This window comes from Scardinius erythrophthalmus (genome assembly GCF_964197995.2).
Source record: "Scardinius erythrophthalmus genome assembly, chromosome: 18".
Classification (NCBI taxonomy): Eukaryota; Metazoa; Chordata; class Actinopteri; order Cypriniformes; family Leuciscidae; genus Scardinius; species Scardinius erythrophthalmus.
Window position 1 is genome coordinate 14,695,139 of NC_138238.1, and position 16,836 is coordinate 14,711,974.

At 38.5% G+C, this 16,836-nt stretch overlaps 1 protein-coding gene across 2 annotated transcripts; it reads left to right on the forward strand.

Moving 5' to 3' along the window:
• The first annotated feature begins 311 nt into the window (after positions 1-311).
• fbxo11b (F-box protein 11b) lies at positions 312-15,751 on the forward strand. Of its 2 annotated transcripts, XM_081392477.1 has the most exons (23): positions 2,150-2,161; positions 2,247-2,316; positions 2,781-2,908; positions 3,031-3,112; positions 3,256-3,400; positions 4,315-4,444; positions 4,687-4,770; positions 4,886-5,018; positions 5,145-5,251; positions 6,635-6,746; positions 9,798-9,904; positions 10,952-11,089; positions 11,181-11,398; positions 11,564-11,744; positions 12,503-12,625; positions 12,709-12,794; positions 12,964-13,040; positions 13,241-13,384; positions 13,677-13,787; positions 14,047-14,154; positions 14,261-14,369; positions 14,459-14,557; positions 14,819-15,751. In XM_081392477.1, the coding sequence occupies exons 3-23, from the start codon at positions 2,801-2,803 to the stop codon at positions 14,946-14,948; spliced, it is 2,532 nt and encodes an 843-aa protein (XP_081248603.1). In that variant the 5' UTR covers positions 2,150-2,161; positions 2,247-2,316; positions 2,781-2,800; the 3' UTR covers positions 14,949-15,751. The 2 variants fall into 2 exon arrangements, with proteins under 2 accessions (XP_081248602.1, XP_081248603.1); XM_081392476.1 differs by lacking the exons at positions 2,150-2,161; positions 2,247-2,316 and adding an exon at positions 312-640.
• Positions 15,752-16,836: the final 1,085 nt, after the last annotated feature.

A 16,836-nucleotide genomic window follows, 5' to 3' on the forward strand; every position in this document is an offset into this window, starting at 1 on the left:
TGCTCAACTAGTAAAGCCAGAACCACCCATAACCCACTTTTTGCTATCTTGACCAGCCTTGGAGACCAGTTCTGGCTGGTTTAAGCTGTTTTTTGTTATTTTTTTAATCATCAGGGAAAGCTTTTACACAGTTATAATCTCAGCGTCATGGCACCAGGGCTGTTAACACTTTGAATCTGAACTTCTCCAAAATTGGAGGATCAATATTTAAAAGCAATTACTCAATGTTACTCTTGCTGAATACCAGTGGGTGCCCCCTTGTGCACGTTCACCGTGTCCATGTTAATGGCTCCTCCTGCTAGAGAGAGAGAGAGAGAGAGAGAGAGAGAGAGAGCGAGAGAGAGACACGGAGCTCAGCACAGGGGGGGAGCTGTCCGAAAAAACACACACCAACAACACCCCGAATAAGAAAAACTGCCTAGGGTTGGTGTCCTTTTTCGGCGTAGACGGGTGATTTGACTTGTTTCAGACCAGAGATTTGTGTAAATGCTAATAACACCAGAATAAGGTTCGAGGGAAGCGTATTTTTTCTGGGTAAAGTCACCTCGCCAAATGAACTCCGTCAGAGCGAGCAGCAGGAGACCCAGGCGAGTGTCGAGGCCGCGCCCGGTGCAGCCGGAAAGAAACAACGCAGAAAGAGGTAAGACGGGGACCTTTTATTCAACAACGCTTCAATGTTGTACCGTGTCGTATACGGTATTTAATCTATCTGACCCGACACGGCCACTCCGAAGCCGCACGGCCTGATTAAAAGGGCTTGTGTGCAGAGCGTCGAGGCGCATATACATATAGGCCAGGCCGCGCTTTGTTTGGGCTTCACGAGCCCGAATCGTAAACGGTTAGCTTTCAACGTACTCGTCACCTTTCCTGTTTAACTTTAAACCTAGAAACAAGATAACAAGGTAAATGTTAATTTATGTCTGGTATAAGTTATATGTCGTGGGTTATAGGAGAGACATGAGAAGTGGATTTAAGCAGGAAAATCTGCGCTGCGTAGCTGTAGTATTCAGTGTTGAGCTGCCGTTGATAGCATTGTCAATTTACACCAAATACTAAAACAGTTGCTGCTTTCCACACTGCATTAATGTCTACAACTGCATTGTGTTTATTCGGGTTTCGTTAGCTTTGAATGCAGTGGCTGTGAAGTTAACTGTTTACACTGCTAGGTAGCACGCTAGCTAACGTAAGTAGCTGCGCACTTGAGCTCACAGCGAGAAAACGGGGTAAGATAAAGGCTCTCTTTGCTTTTTTGTCGGGGATATGTGCATGGTGGAACATATCACACGGATAGTTATTTTTGTTGGTTTGGTTTGTAGATGTTATGCACATAGCCCTGGGTTCTGCTGATGAAGGTGCTTCTGCGATGATCAATCAGAAACCTTTGTTTCCACGTTTAGCTGGGTTACAGACCCCCCATTGACAGGCTTTCTGGTATTCTTTAAGAAAATCCATTGATAAAGTGTTAATGCGTTGGGTTTTCATGCTCTTTAAGCATGTATTAGGGTTTATTGGTTCATTTTAGACCAGTAGTGATCAGTGCATTTGACTACCTCAATGTTTACATTTGTTCTGTTTGCAGTTACTGTCTATTTCAATTAGCAATTGATTAGCTAGAAATTGAAATTGATTAGCTAGAACATCAGCCTAAGCAATGCATGGACTTGAGTGTACAGACCATTCATATTCTCAAAGTTAATATTTAAATTTAAAATTAAGAACCCAATGTTTTTTTTTTTAACACACACCATATTAATACTATGATATTACCACCTGATAGCATCAACGTATCACTGTCAACATATTCCTTAGTTAGGGTAGTTGAGCTTTTAGAAAGGAGAATGATGTAATATCTGTGTATTTGTATTACATAATGGTGTGATGTTATGCTCTTAAGTTCTTATTTGGGTACACATTTTGTTAAAATCTGCATGCTGTTTTTGGTGAAAAGGAAGAGCATCTTCTCCATACTGCTTTGTTTTTAGACGTTTTGGATGTGGACACTGACTAGATGCATATGTAGGCACAAGGCAGGCAGAGAGACTGACCAGAGCCGTGGCTGAACAGATAAGGATTTCCTTTTGTGTTGATATTTTGCCCTGATGTACTTTTTGTTGCCTTGCCGTCTTGTCTGTGAAGTCTGCTACCGATGGACCAGTCAGCTGTGAGTTGCCATAAAATTCGTGACAGTTTAGAGAGTCAAGCTTTAGCTGCTCTTCTCATCTTTCACTTTTGGATGTTGTCTCCAGGTACCAATTGTGCTGTAGGGAAGGACAGACCGTAAGGCTCTCAGGTGATCAGTACACCAGGTATTGACAGGTAGGTAGGTAAGTCATTTGCAGCTGAATATAGATTAGCAGTCGTTTTTGCCGTAGTTTTCTTGGTTTACGGATAACATATAATGGTGTTTACATTTGCTAAACCAATTGTATGAAGAAGGTTAAGGCATTTAGGATTTTTACTCCTTAAATGCGTTAAGATATGGAAAAGCAAGCCTTCTGGAAGTATGGAAATTCAGAGTTTTGCACCGATGTTCTTACCAACTGATGGGCAAAGGTCTTGTCTGCACTGCTATGCTTTTGGAGAAAGCCAACAATTTTCTTTGACTATTTTCCTTGAGAGAATGGGTCTGTTTTGTTCCTGCAGGCACATTTTGCAATGTTCACTGCAAACATGGAAATCAGGAGTTTGTGGTGGAACTTGGGGTCTGAGCTTGTGCAGGGCAGGTTGAGATATGTTTTGCTGAATGGATTGTTTTCTTTTTCTTTCTATGCCCGCTGTAGATGAGGACATCCCTGCAGATATGGTTGCAGAAGAATCTGGTCCAGGAGCTCAAAACAGTCCATACCAACTCCGTAGAAAGTCCCTGTTGCCTAAACGAACCGTGTGCCCCACAAAAAACAGTATGGAGGTAAAGATTTTGCACTTTTGAGATAAAACTAACCCTGTTTAGTTTGCACTTTTGACAGAGATAGCCCTACTAAAGTTGTTTTAATCAGTTTAAAAAGTCAGTGTCTGATTTGTGCGATACAGGGAGCCTCCACTTCAGCCACAGAAAATTTCGGTCACAGAGCTAAACGTGCAAGAGTTTCGGGAAAATCCCAGGACCTGCCAGGTGAGTGAAGAGTTGTGGTCTCGATCATTAAGTGCATCATTATTAAAAGTTTTGTTGCTTATCAAAGGACTATTGCTATTAATTACGTGTGCTTTGCAAGCAGTTTGCTTTATATATTTTTTTCCCTGTTGACAATGTTTCAGCTGCCCCCGCGGAGCAGTATCTCCAAGAGAAGCTTCCGGATGAGGTCGTTCTGAAGATCTTCTCCTACCTGCTGGAGCAGGACTTGTGCCAGGCTGCCTGCGTATGCAAGCGTTTCAGTGAGCTTGCAAATGACCCCATTCTCTGGTGAGAATTTACATACTGACAATAGAATGATTTGCAGAAGTACATTAATTACTTTCATTGGAGTATGGAAGAAAATGTTAAGGGCAGTGTCATGCTATAAGTGGGATACTAATGATCCAGTAGATTGAGACAACCGGCGCATTGTCGCAATGTCCTTAAAAAGTAATGTTATGATGATCATGACAGGGAAACTGCACTAATAGAGATGGTTTGCAAAAAATATAAGAATATAAGAGTGTGATGCTTTTACACCGGACATTTCTAACATCTAATCTTGACAGAATTGTCTCTTGAGGTCTTGTTTGCAGCTTACACAATAGAACAGTATAAACTACCGTTGAAATGTTTGAGGTCTATACGATTTTTTTAATGTCTTTGAAAAAGTCTCTTATGATTACCAATGCTGCATTATTTGATCATTGTGAAATATTTTTTACAGGTTAGAATAATTTTCTATTTTAATATATTTTTAAACATAATATATTTCTGTGATGGCAAAGCTGATTCTCCCACAGCCATTATTCCAGTCTTCAGTGTCACATGATCCTTCAGAAATCATTCTAATTTGTTGATTTTGTTCTTGAGAAACATTTCTTATCAACGTTGACATCAGTTGTGGAAACCGTAATCTCTTTTTCATGATATTTTGATCAATAGAATTTTTTTTTTTTGTAACCATGTTAGAGTTTTACTCTCACTTTTGATTAATTTAATGCATCCTCGCTAAATAAAATAATTTTTTGGAAAATAAAAAAATTGAACAGTAGTGTTTAAGCTCAGCACTGACCTGAAATTGCTATCAAAATGCTTATCAGCCACTATAATGTTTTGTTAGTGGGGGATTGGTTCAGTTATTACCTTTTCCATAAGGTTATATCTTTAGTGATTGTTTTGTCTGTTTGTGCGTTTTACAGGAAAAGACTATACATGGAGGTGTTTGAGTACACACGACCCATGATGCATCCAGAGCCGGGGAAGTTCTACCAGATCAACCCTGAAGAGTATGAGCAACCAAACCCATGGAAAGAGAGCTTTCAGCAGTTGGTATGAGAGCTTGCGTTTCTATTTTCCTCTTTAAATAAGGATGGATGATTTTTCCAGTCTGATGCATTTTGTTTGTGATTTGTCAGAGTAATAATGATATTCACTCTTCGAAAGTTAATAAAGTGACTAAGGCCACATTTGCACCATGTTAATTGTCCATCTTGGGTAAACCAATCAAACATGTTAAATACATGTGCAAAAAATTAAGTATTCATTAAGTCTTTGCTTTTTCTTTTCCACAGTATAAAGGAGCACATGTAAAGCCTGGTTTTGCAGAACACTTTTATAGTAATCCAGCCAGATACAAAGGCAGAGAGAATATGTTGGTATGGATCGTTGGCTTCAGCAATTACATTTTTTTTTTTTTTTTGAAGAAAGTTTAATAAACGCACTGAGGCATTTTCAGCTTCATTGTAATGACAGCGCTTTTCTGGTTTGCAGTATTATGACACCATTGAGGATGCACTTGGAGGGGTGCAAGAGGCCCATTTTGATGGCCTGATATTTGTGCATTCTGGCATTTACACAGATGAATGGATCTACATCGAATCCCCCATCACAATGATTGGCGCAGGTGAATCTAATGACCCTGTTTTTGTTACCTATATCCTTTAACTTTAAATCTTGAAAATAACATCAAATGTTTAACCTTGCTTACTTTGACTAAAGTCACTAACACCCTTGTTTTCTTTCTTTTCAGCCTCAGGGAAGGTAGCTGACAAGGTTGTCATTGAAAACACTAGAGATTCAACGTTTGTGTTTATGGAGGGATCTGAAGATGCATATGTGGGCTACATGACCATCAGGGTGAGTAACAGTTTTTATAGCTTTTTCTCTTTAGCTCATTGCATGGTGTCTTTTAGATAATGCTGGCTTATTTCTAATTCACCCTTAAAGGGACACTTCACCCATTTGCATTAAGCTTTGCATTGTTAGAAACCCAGTCATACTATTGAATGGTCATGCAACATTTTTTCATTTTCCCCCGAGACGAGAGAAATCTGTATTTAACTCTTTACACTTCCTCCTACAATGACGCAAAAATCGTCATTTTGCATCATTGTAGGAGGAAGTGTAAGAGGGGGGGATTTCTGTTTAGACTACAAGCACTAGATCCACCCTTTCAAACCCGCCCATAGGGGGTTGGACCTAATGCGCTAACAGACCTATCACAGATCAGTGCCAGTGCGTTTGATTTCAACGGCAGAAACCTGCAGAAAACAGGGACGTAGAAAGCTGAGTAGTAGGGGTTACCATACTCTATTTCCCGGACATGTCCGGCCGTCGAGATCGACAAAAATGTCCGGGATTCAGCTTTTGCTTTCTGCGGTCGCCATCCATTGTTTACATGCTCACCTTTTGTTTCAATCTAACTGAATTCACCCCGATTGGTGAATCTGAATGTAATGTTTACATGAATTTAAACAAGTGATCGGTTGATTTGCGTTTTAACATTGCTAAGAAAATACCCGCACCTCCGTGAGAGATAGCCCATGAGACCGGTGCATCTCACAGGCGCGCTCATCAGTAATCACAGTAATACAGGGAGCAGGACGAGGCTAGCGCCGCGGGAGAAAGACGCGAGGCCGGTGGCGTGATCGGTTGAAAGACGCGAGGCCGGTGGCGTGATCGGTTGATGTGTGTTTTACCATTGCTAAGAAAATACCTGCTCCTCCGTGCGAGATACGAGAACAGTGCCTCACAGGTGTCGGTCGTCAGTAATCACGCCACCGGCCTCGCGCCGTTCTCCTGCGCCCCTCAGCCTCGTCCTGCTCGCCACAGTAAACATGATGAATGGCGACTGTAGAACGCAAAAGCCGAATCCCGGACATTTTGGGCAAACTCGTCACGGAGACTCACTCGTAGCCTAGCCTTGCCTTGATGTTTTTGTTCTCAACTGCGCTGTCTTACCGGTAGGCGTGGCTTGGGACTGGCCTTGTAGGGCAGCGAAGCAAGTGCATTCTGGGAGTTGTTGTCTTTCATCCACATAAGCCAAAAATACATTTTCTGGCTTTTCTCAGTCTAGAAAGCTCCAAATTCAAAAATAATTTCACATTTCTTCTACATAAATGACCCACTTTCAATGCACATTCATGTCTCCACGGGTGAAATGACCCTTTAATGCTTTTGATCAGAGGTTGCAGCAAATCATGTTTTTGAGTGATTGTAATATTGCTTTTTTTGCTTCAGTTCAACCCTGATGATAAGTCAGCACAGCACCATAATGCTCACCACTGTTTGGAGATCACGGTTAACTGCAGCCCCAATATCGACCACTGCGTTATCCGCAGCACCTGCACAGGTAAGCTTCATTTACACTACCATCTGCTTCCCTAGCATAATACACTTCTGTTCAAAAGTTTGGTGTCCGTAATATTTAAAAATGTTTTTAGAAGAAATTTCTTGCGCTCACTTAGGCTGTTTTTATTTGAACAAAAATTCAGAGAAAAACTAATTATGTTTTATAAATGTAATATTGTGAAAAATTATTATTTAGTTTTTTCTATTTTAAATGTATATTTATGTTATTTATTTCTATGAAATCAAAACTGAATTTTCAGCAGTCATCACTACAGTCTTCAGTGACACATGATCCTTAAAACCATTCTAAATATGCTGATAAGAAATGAATGCTGACATTTCTTATCAATAGCATAATTCTTTGCACCTACGTCACGATTTGGTCAGTTACCCGGATGCGCAGCCATATTGGAGGTACTCGGATGTAAACAACGGCATGGATTACACTGTTTATGTACTACTGAACACATTGTTACACTAATTTATGATGTCTAAACCATGGAAAAAAAACACATGGAAGCGGCAAAATCATATAGAGAAGGACTTAGTAAGCAGGAAAGAGCGCAAAATTGACTAACTTAAGTTAATATGTGGTAAAGATCCGAACGAGCTAGCTTCTCTAGTCCTTACTGCAATTCTTCCTTCTATTTCTTATCCCGATTGGCTACGTTCAGATTGTCAGTCCAAAAAAAGCACATGCAATCTGTTTCAGGCTACATCCATATGTGGTTTGAAATCCTATTCAAATCACATATCAGGAAATCCACTTCAGTCTGAACGCTCTGATCGGATTTTGTGTGGTTTATGTAACTTTCTCACGCCACGTAAAATGTAAACATCAGACGTTGTTATAGGGAACATGCTGAAAGTCGCTGCCGAAACAAGGCTGTGTTGTTGCAAAACTTATTATTTTTGAAACGTATTTTGAAACCGGCGCTGAAAAAGAGTTGTGCATACCAGCCTCCTACAGTTCTGCGGCAGGCTCAAGACGCAGTAGTCCAGCGCGGCGGCTACACATTTCCATGTTGTAAAATTTTAATAAGACAACATTTCTATTGCGAATCCATCAACGCAACACCATTGCCATATTGTCAAAGAGCTGCGTGAACACACAAATCGGATCTGAACAGTTGTGACACACAGTGTGGACATCATTTTAGATCATAATCCAATCGGATACAAAGATAATCGGATTTGGACTGACAGTGTGAATGTAGCCATAGTGATCTACTTTACGTCAACATTTTAGCCATAGTCAACACTTCATTTACACATGTGGCTGATGCTGTGCCTCTCTCAACCACAAACGCCATCTTTCATCAGTTTTTTGCACTCTTCTCTTTAACTTTCGGCAGTCTATAGAACTCGAAATGTTTTTTCCCGGTGCAACCGATTAGTACAGACCAAAACACGACCATTTTTCAACAGCAATAATCAGCCAAATTTGCGAGTCCGTTCAGTTCAGTGGCAATGTTTACGTTCTGTGCCTCCAAAATGGCCGACTTCCGGATTGATGACGTGTAGAGAAAACCCTCTATTATGAAAACTAGGGCTGTCATGATTCCTCGATTAAATTCAAGTACTTGATTTTTAAAAATCCTTGATTGTAATTTACCCATGTCAAGTTACCGCTAAAATACCAATAACATGCATTTGGTAATGCACAGGAAGTCTGACTCGCTTTGTTTCATTTCGTTTTTGTTGCACTGTTGTCATTTACATGCGTGGAGCTCAATCTCAATCTCTGTAAATGCTGTGAGTTTGAGTCTCTTATAACAATGCAATATGCGCCATTTCATCAGATTTGTAAGGTAAATAATTTATAAACCTATGCCATCACAGGAGAATACATCAACATCTTTCTAAATATGCTAACTGTTCATCGCAATTATATACGTTTAAAGCCTCGCTTTGAGTTTGCATGTTTTAATGTCCACATATTCTTGTTAAAGAAATTGCAGTGGCTGTATCATTTCTATCATAAAGAAGTGGCCCAATATTAAATATTAAGTGGACATTTTAATGCCAATATTAAACTAGGATTTGACACATGCTCTAAAGTGTGACAACAACAACGATCACCAGGCCTTTGGCGCCCTCTTCAGGCATTCGTTATAATACATAATGCATTATGAAGATAGCAATGTGCTGAAACGTTTGCTCCTGTTCATTTGTTTTTAATTAACTTTGCTCTTTTTGCACTGTGCAATCCAGAAAAAAAGAAAAAAAGTTTTGATAGACTTCTGTAGCCACCTTCTTGCTAGTTTTTTAATAATACATAATGGACATAGGTTGATTGCTAAAATACATAATGTAATATACAAACATATTAAGTGTTGTTCAATAAAACCATTTGATTTATTTTTTTATACTTTATTTGAAGCAATAATAAGTGCTTCATTGTTATTATATGTATTTTAAGTCATTTTAAAGGTTATTGTTTGCTTTAGGTCTATTTTTACTACTGCAAAAAAGTTATCCGATTACTCAATCGTAAAATTAATTGTTAGTGACAGCCCTAATGAAAACAGTGGTGCTGCTCAATATTTTTGTGGAAACCGTTATACTTTTTTTCAGGATACTGTGTTCTTTTGAACTCTCTTTTCATCAGTGTTTATTTGAAATAGAAATCTAGAAATGTCTTTTTGTCCATCCTTGCTGAATAAAATGTATTAATTTAAAAGAAAAAAAAGTACTGACCCTAATCATTTGAACGGTACTATATAGCCTGTCTATTCTGTGTAACTTGGCATCATGGATGGATGCTTTCTTCATATCTAAATGCTTTGTGGCACGATTGTTTTGCTCCTCAGCCTAATGTTTGTTTCATTAACGTGACGCATTAAGAGGGAGAAGTCCTTTTTACATGCATTCAGTTAATTTGGCAGAAATTCATTTGACTTGAAATGCATTCAAACTTAGTAAACATTTTATCAGTACTATGTGTTCTCTGAGAATTGATTTCATGGCCTTGCTGTTAGTGGCATATTTTAGCAGTTGATGTATGAGAAATTTTATCTGTGTGATTGAGGTCCTTTCTCTGTCTGCGCAGTGGGATCAGCAGTGTGTGTAAGTGGTCAGGGTGCCGGACCTACCATTAAACACTGCAACATAAGCGATTGTGAAAACGTTGGACTGTACATCACTGATCATGCGCAGGTAGGAACCTGCATTAAATGAACTGTTCAAAATGGAAATTGCCATTTTTTACTCATCCTCATGTCATTTTAAGATTGTATGCTGTTAAGTTTATCACACAACTGTTTTCCATACAAAAGGATCACACTGACCTTTCAGTCAAGCCACAGACAGGGAAGAAAAAAACATTTAAAGCTTCTTAAAAATGATTCATATGACTCGTGCACCATATTATAACAGAGCTGCCAACTCTCACGCATTCACCGTGAGACTCACGCAATTGTCACTTTTCACATGCTCTCACGCCACACATCCATTTTCTCACGCACAGAAAAAATCACGAAGCAAAGAGGACTTTTTTTAACCTTATTTTTGTAGATATTTTATATATTTTTTATTTTATTTTTAAGGTGAGATTTTTTTTTTCTTGAGAAATTAGCGCCTATCTTGTGTACCTAATATTTATCCAAATGAGTCAATATTAAATCAAATCAGACGAATTGAATTGAAATCGTGAAATTTGTCAAGCAATAATAAAAAAACGTAGCTTACCAAAAATTTCACCATGTAAACATTGTAACATGTCCCTAATCCTAATAAAATTCAGTTTAGTTACTAAAATGTTTTGACAATCACAATACACTTATTGTGATGCAAGAACTTTTTTTTCACATCTCCCCCAACACCCCACCCCCTTCCATAATTCTCACTCCAAGCTAAACTCAAAAGTTGGCAGCCTTCTGTTATAAGTCTTCTGAAGCCATATTATACATTTTTATTTTGGCTTGGACTTTTCCTTTTATCTATAGTTACATAGTGGTTAAATTACAAGGCTTAGTGTAGTGTGACTTATACCCAAATGGATTATTGCCATCATGTTTTGGCAAAATCATCTGAGATCAAGCAGATATTCAAAAATGCAAAATTTTACCAGTGTTGACACTATGATTGTTAGTCATAAATTGTAGATAATAGGACAAGACTATTGCCTGCTTTACTGACAAATAATAATTAATCACAATAACTATATTATGTTTTGTTTTTTACCTGTGTGCTGTTGTGTTACAGGGTATTTATGAAGATAACGAAATCTCAAACAATGCTCTTGCGGGTATCTGGGTAAAAAACCATGGCAATCCTATCATCAGACGTAATCATATCCACCATGGCAGAGACGTAGGAGTGTTTACCTTTGACCATGGCATGGTAATTGCACCTAATTTTTGTTCAATCAGAGATTTCATCTGTTTTTGGCAGCAGCCACTGAGTTGATTTCTGTCTCTGTCTCCCTCTGCAGGGCTACTTTGAGAGCTGTAATATCCATAGGAACAGGATTGCAGGGTTTGAGGTGAAAGCGTATGCCAACCCGACTGTGGTACGTTGTGAGATCCACCACGGCCAAACGGGGGGCATCTATGTTCACGAGAAAGGCCGAGGCCAGTTCATAGAAAACAAAATCTATGCCAATAACTTTGCTGGCGTGTGGATCACCTCCAACAGTGATCCGACAATAAGGTCAGTCTCCCTCGTCCTCACTGCCCTATTAGTATAAATCTATATTGCTATTTTTAGACTTGAAAATAATTTTGGGTATCGATTGTACTGAGCTAAGCACACTGTCAATTGATTGATCCATCTTGTTGATTTATCTATAAAATGAGCTGTCTGCTTTTAATCTAGGGGAAATGCCATCTTCAATGGAAACCAAGGAGGCGTTTACATATTTGGTGATGGGAGGGGCCTCATTGAGGGAAATGATATTTATGGAAATGCCCTGGCTGGCATTCAGATCAGAACGAACAGCTGTCCTATAGTAAGGCACAACAAGATCCATGACGGGCAGCATGGAGGAATCTATGTGGTGAGTGAGCATGCACATGATCTGGCTGGCAGTGGTGTAAAGAGTACCTGAGAACTATACCACCAAAAAAAAAGTCACATGCTGAATCAAAGTTCATCAGCCACTTTTCCACACGCTGAGAAAGTTAATATTAATATATAAAAGGTTCACAGTGTCATTCACACAAAACACCATCATGGTAACACACAACACTAAAGTAATGCAATAAATATTAATTTAACAACATTAGATGTAACATAAAACCCTAATGTACAAAACTGATCAGAAAAGAAAAAGAAACTGTTATTTCAACAAATGCATCAAATGTGAAGTTTACATTTAAATGTAAGGTTAGATCTAAGGTTATGGAATCTTTTATCTTAGTATTTTTACAGTATTTTACCGTTAATAACACAATCATTTTTACAGTGTAGATGGCGATATCGCTTCTTTATTTCAGACATAAACTGCAGCCAAAAAACAGTTAGGTGCCATGCAAAATGTAACGAGTAATTGCATTACTCATCACAAATGTATTGGAGTAAAGAGTACATACACTTATTACAAAATGTTGTCAAGTAGAGAGTAAAAGTTGCTAATATCTTTGATAAACACCAGTAAAACTACAGAGTAGCCAAAAAGTTACTTTAGTACAGTAACTAATTACCTTTACTCAAATACTTTACACCACTGCTGACTGGAATACATTACGGGCTGCTAACAAAAAAATATGCACAGTATGCATTGGTCATAGCATGACTGTCTGTTTCTATTTGTAGCATGAGAAGGGCCAGGGTGTAATAGAAGAGAATGAGGTATACAGCAACACACTGGCCGGAGTGTGGGTGACCACAGGAAGCACGCCAGTACTCCGAAGGAACAGGATACACAGCGGAAAACAGGTATGGAACTTCAAAACTTCTTTTGATATAATCTAGACTTCATTCTTCCCTGTTAATATTGTTTTGTTTTGTTTTCTGAAAAGGTTGGGGTGTATTTTTATGACAATGGACATGGTGTACTGGAAGATAATGATATCTACAATCATATGTACTCTGGAGTCCAGATCAGGTAGGGAGGAAGTAATTGAATTTTGGCTTCTTTGGGAAGTATCAGGGGTACAAATAGGTTTTCAAGATTCTTGATTGTAAAAAAGTCTACTGAATTTGTGTATTGATACCTTTTGGACGCATTGTACAAGATTGATGGTTTTGTTTTTTATTTAATTTCTTTTTCACAGAACTGGAAGCAATCCGAAAATCAGAAGAAACAAAATTTGGGGTGGACAAAATGGAGGCATCCTTGTTTACAACTCTGGTAAGTTCTTTATCTACTTCCTCTGTCTATTTGTCTTTTTACTCATTATGAAGCTTGTTTATGAGTTAGTTCTTTCCTTTGCCGTAATGCTGTAAAGTGTGAACACAGTTACAGATCTCAGCTGTTATATTGGGGTGGCCAGTTGTAAGAGAGGTTTCTGCTTGTTGTTTGTTTAACATAATTTGTTTGTCTATTCGTAGGGCTGGGTTTTATCGAGGACAATGAGATCTTTGATAATGCCATGGCGGGGGTGTGGATTAAGACGGACAGCAACCCCACGCTGCGCAGGAATAAGATCCATGATGGACGGGATGGGGGTATTTGCATATTCAATGGCGGGAGGGGTAAGAATGGATTGGAAAATTTCTTTCTGCTTATGAGTACAGTGCAGGAAATGCTACGCCAGCTGATGGAGACTTAAAGTAGAAAAATGTAAACCGAACAGATTCCTAGACACGGATCAAGGGTTCTCTTGCGCTAAATCACACAATTAGTGATTTAATCCCCCAATGAAAGCCCTTGTGATTTAAAACTGAGCTTAATCTGTCAAAAAAGCTACCCAATTAATATAATAGATGTACCATGTTTAATCAATATCATAGAAACTAATAGCAATGTCTTTATATGCATATTCAGGGTTGTTGGAAGAGAACGACATCTTCAGGAACGCACAGGCTGGTGTTCTCATCAGCACAAACAGCCACCCGGTGCTGCGGAAGAACCGGATATTTGACGGCTTTGCTGCAGGTCGGTAGAAGGTTTAAGGTCAGAAGTGCGTACATGCTGCCACTGTAGTGGTCTTAAGTCTTATGTAATGGTTATTTTGGTGTGAAATAATTAAAAAGCAGTGCTATTATAATGATTGTGAATAAAACGCATTCTGGAGTTCTTGGAACTGGAATTTGTGTGTGGTTTTTGTGCCATTTTTCTAATATTTAGCCCAAATAACTTGTGCCATTTTTCTAATATTTAGCTCAAGTAACACTCTCTCTGTCCCCCACTTTAGGCATTGAAATCACAAACCATGCAACGGCGACTCTGGAAGGCAATCAAATATTCAACAACAGATTTGGAGGCTTATTTCTAGCCTCTGGTGTCAATGTTACAATGAAAGGTAAACGTTATCTTATAAACTCATAGCCGACTATCTTTCTCATTTTACCTCAATAATATATATGTGTATAGATATGTTAATATAAATCTTTTCCATAACTTTCTAGATAATAAAATCATGAACAATCAGGATGCCATAGAAAAGGCAGTGAGCAGAGGTCAGTGCCTGTACAAGATTTCCAGTTACACCAGCTACCCCATGCACGATTTCTACAGGTAATCAGAAGGCAGGCAACTTGAAGCAGTCTGCTTTGAAAACCAACAGTAATGATTGTATTTCACCATGTTCCTTTCTCTTCCATTAGGTGTCACACCTGTAACACAACAGACCGTAATGCAATTTGTGTGAATTGTATTAAGAAGTGCCACCAAGGGCATGATGTGGAGTTTATACGGCATGATAGGTCAGTGCAATATATACACTACTGTGTACCGTGTGTTCTCTTATGCTCTCCAAAAATACAATTTAAAAACAGTAATATTGTGAAATATTCCAATTTCAAAAATAGATATGTGTAACACTGTAAATGCCTTTAACTGTCACTTTTTCCAAAAAGTATTAGTTTAAGTAAAAGCTATAGTTCCTGGTGAATTGCAGAATTACAGTTTTTCTGTAACTTTTAGTGGATTCTGCTCTAATCCGTTTTATAATCTCTTCCATATAGGTTTTTTTGTGACTGTGGCGCGGGTACACTGTCCAATCCTTGCACATTGGCCGGAGAGCCGACCCATGACACGGACACTCTGTATGACTCGGCACCTCCCATAGAATCCAACACATTACAGCACAACTGAGAGCGAGCTCATCCTTCATCACAGCACCCTGGTCTTTATCTTACCTGCCTACAAATCCAGAGCGCCTGCCATTTCTGGGCCAGAGAGACCTGGTGTGCAAAGTGTGTGTGGATAACAAAAGACGTCAGATGTCAGACTTTGAATTAATCATTTTAAAAGAAACTATCTTTGGAAAGGTGAAATGCAGAACTCTGAAACCGTGTAAAGCTGCCTCAGTACTGTGTGCAGATACTCCTGTGTATTGCTAACTGAGAATGCAAGGAGTTCTCTCCACTTCTGCTTGGGAGCGTGATGGATGATTTGGAAGAGTGAAATATTGTGAAGCAATATGTTGACTCAGGATTATGGAGATTATGGAGGTGGGTGCCACAGTGGTGGTGTTTGGGAAGGGAGTAGACTTTATTTGGTCCTTCCAATGGCATAGCCCTACGCTGTGCGCCCTGCCCTGTGCAACTTCAGTTCTATGTGGAGATTCAAGACAAGTTCTGCTGCAGTTTATGTACAGATCTGACCGCAACCGGAGCCACTAGGAGCTACAGATTGCGGTTTCTCAGATTAGAGGCAGAGCCATACCATTATGGCTCCCCCGGCGACCGTTTTTTTTTTTTTTTTTTTTTTTTTTTTGACAGCAGATGTGCTGAAATATATGTATGATATAAAAAATTAACAAACAAACAAAAAACCAACAAAAAAAAAAACCAATGTGATTAGCACTTGCTTTTTTATTTTAAATATGTTAATATGTTATTCTGATCTACAAATATGATTTTAATGCTTTCTCATGTAGTTTTATATTTTCAGGCAAAAAAAAAAATCTTACTGTATTTGAATGTCTTTTATTTTATTATATTATTATTATTATTGTTATTAATATTTTTTTGTTAGCACACATTAGGCTTGCTGTAATCATACACATGTCTCAGCATATAAGTTCTTTCTGTGAAAGAGGAATAACAAAGAAAAGATCAGAAAACTAACACTAAATTGTCCTCCAGCATTTTTTTTTTCTTTTCATTTTAATGAGATGACTTCTTTAAAGTTAAATTCTTTTATGTGAGTGATTGATGTGTGGAACTTACGGTTGTGCATTTTCAGAAATGTTTGCAACACCTTTGTTGCTGCCATTATTAGAAAAGGGTTATTTTTGCCTATTGTATATAACTTTCTCATTCTCAAGTTCCCTTTCTTAGTATTTGGAGCTTTCATCTCCAAGCGGTTTGAAGTGTTAACTAAGGGCCCAAAGAATTCTGAAACATGTTTGACCATTAATCTTACAGAGAATGTAAAGAAAAGATTTCTATTAAAAAACAATCCCTGAGCATTTTCATTCAGTTAATTTTTGTTCATGTGGTCATAGCATCACTGTTAAAAGTGCATCCTGACTATTTTATTGCATTCTTTTGGGCCCATGGCCTGACTTGTGCCTGTTTTAAGTACGATGCTGATTTTGAAAGCCTTGCTGGAGTTGGTTATATCAGTGGCCTCTGGCCTTTTTAAAGCTGAGACAAGTATCTCTACAGCCCCATTGTCTTTTTGCCCCTGAAACTCCATCTATGTGTAATGTGGTGACTGTGGCTTCTCATGCAGCCTGAATTTTATGCATGTGTACCATAACATCTAGACTTAATATATTGTGAAGTCTTCAATAACCATTATGTAGATGCTAGTATGAATTTTAAAATGGTTTAATTTCCTAGAAAAGAACAGAAACTGGTCATTTTTAAGAAAATAAACTTTATTAGATCAACTCTGGTTGTGTTTGTTTTTGTTGAATCCTAACAGTACTTTCGACATGCACTACTATCTGATAAAACTGTAGCCTGTCTTCCTGTCCATAAAACCATGAAAACATCTGTCACTACGCTTGAACAGAATAGCATACTGCCTT

What these genes read in the sequence shown, in the direction of transcription:
- fbxo11b (XM_081392476.1), top strand. Translation starts at nt 553, where the DNA reads ATGAACTCCGTCAGAGCGAGCAGCAGGAGACCCAGGCGAGTGTCGAGG. An exon ending in ACATCACTGATCATGCGCAG is followed by an intron (nt 9,905 to 10,951) that starts GTAGGAACCTGC and finishes GTTGTGTTACAG; the next exon opens with GGTATTTATGAAGATAACGA. An exon ending in AGCATGGAGGAATCTATGTG is followed by an intron (nt 11,745 to 12,502) that starts GTGAGTGAGCAT and finishes TTCTATTTGTAG; the next exon opens with CATGAGAAGGGCCAGGGTGT.